The sequence below is a fragment of the Podarcis liolepis genome (genome assembly GCF_965112155.1).
Source record: "Podarcis liolepis genome assembly, chromosome: 9".
In the NCBI taxonomy this organism is placed as follows: Eukaryota; Metazoa; Chordata; class Lepidosauria; order Squamata; family Lacertidae; genus Podarcis; species Podarcis liolepis.
This window is the reverse complement of record NC_139564.1, coordinates 40,198,641-40,210,983: the sequence shown is the minus strand read 5'-3', so window position 1 is coordinate 40,210,983 and position 12,343 is coordinate 40,198,641. Positions and strand designations below refer to the sequence as shown.

The 12,343-nt window shown below is 45.6% G+C and overlaps 1 protein-coding gene and 1 long non-coding RNA gene across 2 annotated transcripts in view; one reads left to right on the top strand and one right to left on the bottom strand.

Annotated features, from left to right (window-relative positions):
- LOC310714668 overlaps nucleotides 1–12,343 on the bottom strand; it is an 80,832-nt gene that overhangs the window by 63,122 nt on the left and 5,367 nt on the right. The gene's annotated exons all lie outside the window — the stretch shown is intronic.
- Nucleotides 3,810–10,888, top strand: SFRP2 (secreted frizzled related protein 2). Its single transcript, XM_083460813.1, has 3 exons — nucleotides 3,810–4,596; nucleotides 6,969–7,049; nucleotides 9,430–10,888. Exons 1-3 carry the CDS (start codon nucleotides 4,098–4,100, stop codon nucleotides 9,732–9,734), a joined length of 885 nt encoding a protein of 294 aa, XP_083316939.1. The 5' UTR covers nucleotides 3,810–4,097; the 3' UTR covers nucleotides 9,735–10,888.

Sequence of the window (12,343 nt, the reverse complement as noted above, 5' to 3'; positions counted from 1 at the left end):
ATTTATTACATTTATATCCTAACTTTCTTCTGTCAAGGAATCCAAGGCATTATGTAACATCTAATGAGAATCATGTGAGGAAAAGGTCCTCCTAACAGAAAGGGAAATGCAGACAAACTGGTTGCTTGTTATCCTCTAAAAGTCAGCACTAGGCAAACCGTAGGAGCAATGCCTTGCTGTGCTTCATAGGGGTTAAGGCCTCCCAGAGCTCCTTTGGCCAAGCCAAGAAGGGCTTTTGAGGATGGAGTGTCCTCTAGCACAGTGTTTCCCAAACGTTTTTGGGCAACGGCACACCTGTTTACCGGGAAAAAATCTCGCGGCACACCACCATTAAAGCCCCGCCCCGTGACGTCAGCGCGCAGCGTCACGCCGGGAGGGACGCACAAAAGTGAAAGTTTTTTCCCTCCCCCTTGCCGGGGTGGGAGGAGGCAGCAGAGCGAGGGATTGAGGGACGGCAGCAGCTGAGGCGGCGGCGGCTGTTGTGGTGGTGGCGGCGATAGCGGGCGGAGGAGGAGCCGTCGCCGGGAGTTGCTGCTGCTGCTGTTGCTGCTGCTGCTGCCCGGACATGCCGGCCTCCTCCTCCTCCGCTCCTCCCTTTTGCGCGCGCTGCCCCGCCGCTCGGCACCAGCACCGCGGAGCCGCCCCCGGCTCGACGCGGATCCTCGCCGCCGCCGCCTCTCGCCGCCCGACTCGCCCGCCTCCCTCCCACGGCACACCAGCCGGTGTCTCACGGCACACTAGTGTGCCGCGGAACACCGGTTGGGAAACACTGCTCTAGCATGTTCAGTACATGGGAAAATGCAGCCAAGGGCCATAAATATCTCATTAGTTTCATTCCCAATTAAGCGTGAAACGATGGCTCTTTATTGGAGTGAGCACATGGAGCAGAAGGAGAGGAGAGCTGGGTCAAGCCACGGAGGAGAAGGAAGACAGGAAGGACTTGTTGGGGAAGGAATCACTTGGCAGAGATCTTCCTTCTCTCCAGAAGCCCTTTCCATTGTCCTACAATATGGATACCTGTGGCATCCATGTTGCTGCTCTCTGGGTTCTCAACCCAATCCTGTGGTCCCACGCCGCCGCCCCCCCCCCACAGAGTTACAGTTTCCAGCACCCTTAACAAGCTTCCCAGGATGCTTTGAGGAAAGTCATGTACATTGAATGTGCTTTTAATGTATGGTGTGGATCTGAGCATAAGATCATAAGAAGGGCGGCTGGATAAGGCCAATGGCCCAACTAGTCCAGCAGCCTGTTTTCACAGGTTTCAACCAGATGCCTGTGGGAAACCCACTAGCAGGACCCGAATGCCACACCATTCTCCCCTCCAGTTGTTTTTAAGAACTGGTATTCAGAAGTATTACTGCCTCTGACTATGAAGACACAGCATAACCATCATGGCAAGTAGCCATCAATAGACTTATCCTCCATGAATTTATCTAATCCTCTTTGAAAGCCATCCAGGTTGATTCTCTTTTGTCTACTGTATGATAATCTATTATGTGCTACTACACAGTACAGTGGTACCTTGGTTGTAGAACGGCTTGGCTCCCGAACAAATCGGCTCCTGAATGCCACAAACCAAGAAGTAAGTGTTCTGGTTTGCGAACGTTTTTTGGAAGCCAAACTTCCGACACAGCTTCCATGGCTTCTGCTAGGGTGCAGGAAGCTCCTGTAGCCAATGAGAAGCCGCATCTCGGTTTTCAAATGGTTCTGGGAGTCGAATGGACTCCCAGAACGGATTAAGTTTGACAATCAAGGTGCCGTTGTATACAGGAATGTGGTGACAATTCTGTAAGGTAAGAAGCTCACATGTATTTGGGGGGTGAGGGGTGTTCATATTTGGCTTTAGAAATATGTTTCAAGCACAATATAAAACATTTATTACCTCACAGAACTGCTGTCACCAGTTCCCTTTCCCATGTGAAATAGTGAGGTAGAGATGGGAGGGGGGATCCTAGAAGAGAGACATTATGGACCACCAGTTGGGCTAGGGGAAGGCAGCCCTTGGATGCAGTCTGTGCAGCCTATTCCCAAAAAGCCAGTTTGTGGGTCATGCTGTCCTATTACAGCACTAATCACATCTGGAACAGAATAAGGGTATTTGTAATTCCAACTCCATGACCTATGGGAGCTGGCATTATGCCTTTTGCATATGTTAGTTATTTTGTATGAGCCCACTACTAAAAGTCAGACATATATAAAAGCACGTTTATTTGCAAACATTCTGCATAGTACCAAACACAACGTCCTCATCTGTGTACACAGGAACCTTTGAGCAATATGAATGGTCCTTCTGGTCTAAAGCTAAGCAACCTTTTAGAAAAGCTTTATATACTGGTGTACTATTGCTCCTGTCCTATTTTTAAATTCGATGGTCCTGAAACACAATTTCACTTAGAAAGGCTGAAACACAATACCAGTTTTAAAAAGGGAAACTGGAGCCTTGTGCAAAATCTAATCCTATTCTTAGAATCATTTCATGGAAGCAAGAAAAAAGAAATCTTGAAGCCATCCTAATAAAGCTGAACTTGTGAAATCGCTTTACTAGAAAATGTCATTTGATATTAAACCCTCCTTGGTATCTCTGCAAAGGGGCAAATATGTTAAAGGGCAGGTGCCCTCAACTTAACCCTTAGCTTGGTCTATTTCTTAACAAGGAATTTCTTATCTTCATTGTTGTGAGAAAGAGAGAACTGGAGAGATATAGCAGGAGACAGAAAGGGAGAAAGAGAGATGCAAAATTGATCTGGCAACCTGTTTGTTGCTTAGGTAAAGGTAAAGGGACCCCTGACCATTAGGTCCAGTCGTGACCGACTCTGGGGTTGTGGCGCTCATCTCACTTTACTGGCCAAGGGAGTCGGCGTACAGCTTCTGAGTCATGTGCCCAGCATGACTAAGCCGCTTCTGCCGAACCAGAGCAGTGCATGGAAACGCTGTTTACCTTCCTGCCGGAGGGGTACCTATTTATCTACTTGCACTTTGACGTGCTTTCAAACTGCTAGGTTGGCAGGAGCAGGGACCGAACGGGAGCTCACCCCGTCACAGGGATTCGAACCGCCAACCTTCTGATCAGCAAGTCCTAGGCTCTGTGGTTTAGACCACAAGTGTTTACGCATGCACTAATCAAATGTAAAAAAGCTATGCATGCTATGCCTTTGGTATGGGAAGGCGAAAATTTATAAAAGTTTTATGAACCATATCCTTAGGAAGAACCTGCATAAAGTTTGGAAAAAATATAAAAATCTGCTGGAAAGGAAAACACCTTTATGTCATGGTGTGGGAAAAGTGGGGGAACGTGCTTTTCTGCCTTTCTAGTAATACTAGAAACCAAGTCATCCCATGAAGTTAAATATTGGAGGATTCTGGATAGACAAAAGGAGATACTTCTCCACAGGGCACATAGTTAAACTGCAGAATGTGCTGCTGTAGGATGTAGCAATAATAGCCTCCAATTTAGGTTCCTTCCAGATAGTGGCTGAATAATGGAGGCAGGTCATTCAGATACTGCAAATTACTTTTAGGCAACGGTGGCGGTTGTTGTTGTTTTTAAAAAATAAACTTTTCAGATTTTCCACTGAAACAGTTTATCTTAGGGAGTGCATTTGCCATTCTGCCTCTTGGAACCAGTTCAGCTCGCCCTAGTTAAAACACACTCGCGCGCACTCGTCCCGAAACATTTTCTGCGAGTTTTCTCGCCAGAAAAATCAACCACGAGGGGAGAGACCACGGGGGGGACAACACCCCCCCCCAGCTAGTCGCGGCCAATCCCTGCCGGCAGATTGTCAGACGGCTCCGCCCAACGGGCCTCTCTCGATTTGCATAAGAAAACTGCCAGAAAGCTCCGCTGTGCTTCGCGTCTGGGGTCAGTGTGGCCGTCGGCGCGGGGGAAGAAGCGCTTTGCAAAAGCTGCATGCAGCCTGCGGGAAGCTGAGCATTGCGCGCGCGCTCTTCCCTCCTCTGCACCCCTCTCTCTTTCTTTCTGCCTTTTTGCAGCCTTCGGATACCCGCCCCGCCCCAGCCTCCTGGATCCCCAGAAGAGCGGACCCTTTTGAAAGCAGGCCCACCCCTGCAGCCTCCAGATTCCTCTCCCCGGACCCGCGATGCAGCGTCGCGCCCTTTTCCTGTGCCTGCTGGCGCTCGCCACGCCTTGCATCGGCTCGGCGCGGGGTCTCTTCCTGTTCGGGCAGCCCGAGTTCTCCTACAAGCGCTCCAACTGCAAGCCCATCCCGACGTCGCTGCAGCTGTGCCGGGGCATCGAGTACCCCAACATGCGGCTGCCCAACCTGCTGGGCCACGAGACCATGCAGGAGGTGCTGGAGCAAGCGGGCGCCTGGATCCCGCTGGTGCAGAAGCAGTGCCACCCGGACACGCGCAAGTTCCTCTGCTCGCTCTTCGCGCCCGTCTGCATCGACGACCTGGACGAGACCATCCAGCCCTGCCACTCGCTGTGCGAGCAAGTCAAGGACAGCTGCGCGCCCGTCATGTCCGCCTTCGGCTTCCCGTGGCCGGACATGCTGGACTGTAGCCGCTTCCCGCAGGACAACGACCTGTGCATCCCGCCGGCCAGCAGCGAGCACGTCCTGCCGACTCCCAGAGAAGGTAAGAGGGCGCCTGCGGGCACCAGTATTGCGAGCAGGGCGAGCGCAAGGACGGAGCTTGCGCGATGGGGAGCGCGCACTAGGCACGCCTGCGGGGAGCAGATTCCCAACGGCGATCGTGGGCATTTCCAAGGGGCTCCTCGTCACATTTCCTAGGGGATAAGCGCCACTGAAAGCAGGGGGACTTACTGAGTGAATAACCGTGCAGAAGAATGCTTCGAAAGCCTCTCTGGGAGGGAAGGATTGGCTGCCCCTTGTAGTGCATAATTGGAAGTAATCCCGTTGAGTTCAGGGGCGTTACTCCGAAGTGAATGTGCCCAGGGACTGCAACCAAGCAGCCAGACTTACTTGGGGACAAATCGCAATGCGTTGACTTGGGTTTTTGCCTAGGTGATCATGAATCAGATTGCAGGCTTAAGCTGCCAACCTGAGGACACTTACCCCAAAGTAAGTGCCACTGAAGTCAATAGACTCCCCTGGATGGATAACAATGTTTAGGAGTGAATTGCTTGCCCTCGCTTTTTTTTAAAAGGAAGAAGGTATCAAAAGTAGCAAAGCCACATAATAAACGCCCTCTTCTTATCAAATATCTCAGCTTTAATAAATGGCATCTTTTTTTTGGAAGGGAAGAATCAGAGCCTCCTAAAGCACAATGGAACTCTGTTACTTTTCAACATCCAGGGTTCTACTATAGATATGCTTTGATCACTCCAGAACCTCATATATGTTTTCAGACCATCGCAGCACCAAACAATGATTCAGTGGATGCCCCTTACTCCAGAAAACTACAGTTTATCAAAGCAAACGCCACAGGTTTACAATTTTCCAAGGTCTGAAATGCTCAGTGCAGTCCTAAGCACAGTTAATAAGAATGAAGCCAAGCTGAATTCATTGAGACTTACAGTGGGATCTTAAATATGTATACTCAGAAATAAATGACTTTGAGTTCAGTGGGGCTTGCTCCCAGGTAAGTGGGTATAGAATTCCCCTGTTAAGCTTATAGTATGCTTAGTGTGTAATTGTCAGGGTGCAAATAGTTTTTTTCAAATCTACAACTGCAGATTTGTTCCTTCAGAGAAAGTCCCATAAATCGCATAGTAAGCATGCTTATAGGATTACAGTCTTAGACCTGATGAACTTCAGTGCACTCTTAGTAATCCAGTCCATGTTCTCATGGAAGTAAATTTAATTTAATGAGAGTGGGCTTACTCACAAGTTGCGTTAGTCACAGTAATATCAAACATCATATTCAACCTATTAGCCCATGCTCAGAGCAAACCCATTGAAACAGGCTTAAGTAAGCTCATTGATTGCAGTGAGTCTCATCTAAATATGACTTAGCTGGATGTCCTGCTGCTCAGGTTGTCCTATTTAAACTGGCTAGCATTGTTTTAAACTGTTGTGGAGGTTTGCATTTTGTTTAACTGATGGTTTCTCTCACCCACCCCTACTGATAAGAATATGGAGAGGGAACATACTAAATAAATTTGTTGATAAAGGACTCAAATGCAAAGAGTGTCAAAGTCATGTCTTCTCATTTTAAATAAATAAATTAAATGCTTTCAGCCACAGTTTAGATGGTTTTAATTAGCTAGGTGGGGGGAAAGAGAGGGGGGGAGGGTGACACTTTCCCAAGTTTTTAAATAAAGGAGAGAAAAGAAGAGGGCAGATTTCTGAAGCAAACCCATCAGGGAAACCTTGTGTATTGTATTGTCACTCTCCTTTCCTCCACTCAATGCCCCCCATCAAGGCATTGATTTCTTTTCCTCCTGGGAGAGCCTAAGGATGGTTGCGGGGGGGGGGGGGGGAGAAAGCTTTAATCTCCTTCACATCCATTGCCTTTTCAATATCCCATTGAGCCTTCCCACTGAATTTGCAAGATATTTCTTTAGCATGACTGTTTAGTTTTCTTTCAGCTATTATTATTTCTAAACTAAAACAAAATGCTTTTACTCTTTTAAGCTCAGAATTCACTATAAGCTGTCCCTGTAGCTCCTGACGAAGGCGTTGAGGGCTATACATCTTGCTTTCTGCTGTTTTTTCCTTTGTATTTCACAGGTTCTTCCCTCTTGCCTTAAAGTTGGTTCAACGCAGCTGATGTGCAGAGCAATCCTATCTATTGCTTTGCTTGGAAGTAAGTCCCACTGTGTTCAGTGTGGCTTACTCGCCAGATATTCAGTACTGCACTGGATCACAACTTTATGGGTTTGGGAGCTGATTTATGGAACTGGTTCAAGAATAAGGCAGAATCTGGCGGCCACAGCTGTATATATAGATATATAAGGAGTATACTTTGTTTCCAAACGCCACCTGCTGTTCTCGTTTGAACATCTCTGCTGAAGATTTCTTTTCTTTAAATATATTTCATTCTAGCACCAAAAGTTTGTGATGCCTGCAAAAGCAAGAATGAGGATGACAATGAAATTGTGGAAAACCTCTGCAAAAATGACTTTGGTAAGTTGTTGTTGTTTAAAGTCACTCTAATTAAAAATGGGGAAGAGTTGTATTGTCTGCCATGATAACCAAGCAGTTTTGCAAGACACATACAGAACCGGCATTTAGCTTTCTTCAGAATCAAGTAGATTCAGGCATTGGTATTAGCAATGGGACAATCAAAGCCGGTTAGGATAAGTAGCACCAATAGGGTAGCAGGCTTCCAAGTTGTTTAGAGTTCTGCCTTTGAATAAACATGGTATGTTTCGCTTCTTATTAACAAAGTGAATGTCAGTGTGGCTTACAGTACCTGTGTAGTGTCAGCATCTGTTAATTGAAAGCTATGTAGGAAGACAAACTCCATGAGGTCCCTATTGGTAGCAGTCAAGCACTCAGCATCAGCAGCAGTGGATAGATCTATCCCTATCATGTGCCTCATTTTCCTCCTTCCCTGCATAGGAGCAACTGGCAGATATTCTCTTGTGCGGGAGAAAGTAGTGGGGCCCCATTAAGGTAGAAGCTCCTCCTCCTCCACTCCTTTTACATTTTGCATAATATTCTTTGTCCCATGGCAGTCAATAGAGATCAGATTGATTTTCCGTGGCTTCTACCTTTGTCGCACTATTGCTGCATCTTCATCTGTATAGTCCCACCCTAGGCCCCATAGCCTGGTCATCGTTGAATATGACAGATCGCAGCAACTTTTCTAAACACATAAAATATTTGTGTATTTTTTAAATCATCTGCAGTAATGCTGGAGCATCACAGCATCTTCTGTAGATATGCATGGCATTCTCTACCATGTGTACCAAAGGCAACATAAAAATTTAAAAGTATATTCCACATACACTTTGCTGACCGTTGCTTGTGTGCTACACTGATACTCAGGGATGGATGCAACTGGGAGCCTTTCAAAGTAGACCCAGGCAGCAGAGCTGTGCTGAGGACCTTGGCTCCATTCTGTTTCCCTTCTGATCCTTCTGCAGGGGGAGGGGGGAGAATGGGAGGGGAGGCTGAACTCCTGTCCTGCTGTGAATCTGAGAGCATCAGGCTTTATCCTCTCCAGTTCCCATCTTCTCATGGAGAGGGAGGGGGGGAATGCTGAGCACCCAGTCTGATGGGAACGAAGTCAGAAAGGGATTCCTCTTGACTTGGATTATTGGGTGGTGAGAAAGCTGCAAAGATGTGAGAGGGGGCTGAGGTTCGTCCTCATTTGTTTCCAGACGACCTGGTCTTTATGGCATTTCTGACATGCAAAGTGCTTTACAGATCTTAACGTCCATCCCCAAGAGTCATGGCAAAGCCTTTGCATTCCAGAGTTCTTTTTTCAAAGTTTCTTCAGAAAACCCAACATGCCATGAACTGCTTTGGCAGAAGCAGATTGAGAATGGCAGTACTGAGGTGAGATGGGTGGCATATCCTTACAAGACATAAACATTTCTGGGCTGGTAATTGGAAAGGCCTCTTGAGTGAGGCAGATAACATATGAGAAAATAGTTGGCATAGAAATAAAGTTTATTATTATAAACACATGCTATAATTTTATCAGATTAGAGCTGGGAAAGTATTTGTGGTGGAATTTACAGGGATAATATTCTTATCAGAAGGGAATTGCAAAGACAATGAGTTACTGCTTGTGTAACTAGCCTTTTAAGTTTTCATGTGGCACATCCAGTATGAGATATTCAGATAAACATTTTCTTGGTGGCTTTTTTTCTGTGTGTGTGTGAAGCATGCTGTGTAGGTTTCTTAATGAGCCTTGTGTTCCTCCCGCCTCCTTCCAGTTATTTTTCCAAATCAAATGCAGCTGTTAAACCAATTCTCCTCCTCTTTGGCCTGTTCTTTTGGATACAGTACGCAAGCAATGTCGGTTCCTTACAGGTTCACCTAAGACTCTTCCTAACCTCATAAATTAAGCCTCGAGATCTCGGCAACAGCCGCAATCAGATTCCCTACGAATTGTAGGCCTCTCCCCCCACACACCCAAGCAGCTTTGGTGAGAAGACATTGTGCCAAGTTGAAACCTTAATGCATAATTAATGTACAAAAATGGGGGGCTTGGTTTCTCCACCCCCTCCTCCTGTGTTTGCAAACGAGAGAGAAAGAGAGAGAGAAAAGCTGGAGAAAAAAGGCCCACTTAGAAAAGTTTTGTTTAAAAGAGAAAGAGAGAAAGAAACACACCCCAAGGTTGATTCAAACTGAAATGACTTGCATGCCCTTGGTGGCTTTAGAAATGGAGCCACCTGCTGTCCGTTCTGTCAGCCCCTGACAGTTTAATTAGCAATAGAAGACCTCCCTTCCCAGGTTCTCTTTATCTGCACTAATGGGAAAAACCTCGCTCTCTCGCTCTCTTTCTTCCTTTCAACGTGCCCCCCTCCCCGCTCCCCGTTATCCCTATTAGCCCTGAAGATAAAAGTGAAGGAGATCGCCTACATCAATGGGGACACCAAGATCACTCCGGAAACAAAGAGCAAAACCATCTACAAGCTGAATGGGGTGACAGAAAGGGATCTGAAGAAAACGGTGCTTTGGCTCAAAGGTGGCCTGCAGTGTACCTGCGACGAGATGAACGATATAAACGCACCCTACTTAGTGATGGGACAGCGGATGGCTGGCGAGCTGGTGATCACCTCCGTCAAGCGATGGCAAAAAGGTCAGCGAGCATTCAAGAGGTTCTCGCGCAGCATTCGCAAACTGCAGTGCTAGTTGCTTGCCACGTTTGGCCCTGTCTAGTCACCAGCCTCAAGTTCTTCCAAGCGCCTTGCACCTCCTGGCTTCCACTGCAAAGCACAGCAGGCGTGGGTGGGAGACGAAACGTCCTTTCTTTCTTTCTTTGGGGTGGGGGAGAAGGAAGAGGAAAGGGGAACCTCCCCTCCCCAATTTTGTACATATAGTAAAACTCTCATTACAAAAAAAAAACAAAAACATGAATACTTTTTATGATTGTATTAAAGTATCTTGCTTAGAGCTAGCTATTTGCATTGGTGCAAAATGTGACTTTAATTTTTTTAATCTTTTGTTTTGGTTTTTTCCATTTTGAACAGTCCTTCAATGCGGCTAACGTTTCTGTATAGTTATATTACACGTTAGTTTTGTTAAGCATCAAGTCCATTTGGTCAGGTTCAGTTTTGATGCAGAGCAAAAAGGGCTCCATGAAATGATGTTGCCCTTTCTTGTGATAGATCTTCAGAAGATAGTAAAGCCCAGATATGGCTACTTTCTGGTCTATTTGAAAGGGAATCTGACAACGATGTCAAGTCACTTTCTGAGGCAAAGGAGAGCTAGGATTGCCACTTAGACACTTTTCCATTTGGGGCTACAATTCAACACAGAGCTAAAAGGATTGCTTTAAGTCCTCTGAGTTCGATGGGCTTGTGCATAGCTTGAAGTTACAATCCTGGAGTTTGTACTTAGTGGGGCTTACTTCTGTGAACATGCCTAGGATTGCACTATAAATCCGTGTTGAGTTGTGGGCATTCTGTTTCATTTTGACCTTGAATATTGGACCACATTTTACCCAAGATAAACATGTCCCCTATTTTTATTCACTATAGGGAAAGTACGATTGTCACATGTGCTACTTATGCAGGAACTGCGTCAATAAAGGCATATTAACCATTTGCACACAGTATTTTATACAAACCTGTTAATAGTTTTAAAACTGACTCAATGCACATTTTAGGAAGGTTTCTTTTTGTGCTATTTTGGTACTACTGCCTTCACAAATTAAACCTTTCCTTAGTCTAACTGTAATATAAGTAGTGGTTATTCTGAAAGAGTTGTAAAATATTACTTTAACAAACCTTGTAAATATTCCAGATAAACCTTATATTCTTGTATATAAACTTTACATCATAGTTTACCCTTTGTCTTTGTTCTTTGGGGGTTCAAATGAGGCTGTGAGCAATAAGTCTTACCTCCATACTATCTAGCTATTTTTATTTTACTTGTCATACAACCAGAACTTTTTATTTATCCTCTGTCCCACCAACATTGGCCCATGAAAGCCTGCCATATTATACACGTTTGTATCCTTAGATGTAATATATCCATCCCGTTTAGATGTGACCACAGCATGGTCCCCAAATACATTAAGGTGGGTAATGTGGTAACCGTGTAAATTAAACTTCACCGGATTCTCTTACTGAAGTAGCATTTGTAGGTGTCCAGGATAGAATGCCTTTAAAAGATGCAGATGAAATTGTTCGGTTTGAGCTACTCCATGCACTTTCCTCAAACATACATTGAATGTTTCCCTGGCCATTTCTTTACTGCTGAAGTTCTTTTTGACTTCTAGCTCTATTCAACCTAGGACAGCCAAAACTCTGAACGATCTTCAGGACCGCAGGAAAGAGCCGACAAGAGATTATGCATGAGTCATGTAGGCACAGTCTTTTTGCACTCTCCATGTAAACATCTTCAGAAACTTGGAACAGCTCTTGTTTGGTAAAGTACACATGGATGAGTTTCTCATCAACGTCATGTACATATGCCAAGCTCTTATCAAGCCCTTTCAACATCACACACATACTACAAAATGTTGGCTCAATCCAATGGGAATAAATAAGTGCCCCAAAGTTATTTTGTGATGAAGACCCAGGGCTGAAATGAAAGGGTAGATTGGGTTGTACCCTCAACAGAGAATAAATGATGTCAGGGGTCTGCGTACATACACAGCTTCAGCTTTTTGGTTGGGTTTCACAGCTCAGCACAGAGAAACATTGCATATAGCAGCTATCAGTGTGCGCAACAATCATGCCTTGCCATTACAGAATGCTAATAGAACAAAATACCCACAGTTCAATAATCCTATATGGCCCTCCAAATGTTGGAGCACAACTCTTGTTATCCCTGGCCATTCCTAGAGATCACCGAATTGTAAAGTTGTAAGGGACCTTGGCAGTCATCTAGTCCACCCCCCTGCAATGCAGGAGTCTTTTGCCCAACGTGGGGCTCAAACCCAAGACCCTGAGATTAAGAGTCTCGTGCTCTACCAACTGAGCTATCCCAGGCAATGCTGACTGGGGCTGATAGGAGCTAGAGTCCAGGGCCAAAGGTTTTCTCAACCCTGTTTTAATTTCTTCCCCCCAAAAAGGGATATAACAAGCTTTTGAAGAGACTGTCCCTTGTTCAATAATGATACACTTTATTCTATTGATTATACACTGTTCTTTTCATTCAATGGCACTTTAAAAAGAATATTGGTTTCCAGCACAGTTAGAGCTGTGGTTTGGATGGCAACAAAAGTTTTTCACTTGACTTTAAATACAGGTTAGACAGTGGACAGCCACCTTCCCTTTAAGCCTAAATTAATA

Bases quoted from the DNA above. Each gene is read 5' to 3' on its own strand.
- SFRP2 (XM_083460813.1), top strand. From the start codon at position 4,098: ATGCAGCGTCGCGCCCTTTTCCTGTGCCTGCTGGCGCTCGCCACGCCT. The intron at 4,597-6,968 runs GTAAGAGGGCGC...ATTTCATTCTAG, and splicing joins CCTGCCGACTCCCAGAGAAG to CACCAAAAGTTTGTGATGCC. The intron at 7,050-9,429 runs GTAAGTTGTTGT...TATCCCTATTAG, and splicing joins CCTCTGCAAAAATGACTTTG to CCCTGAAGATAAAAGTGAAG.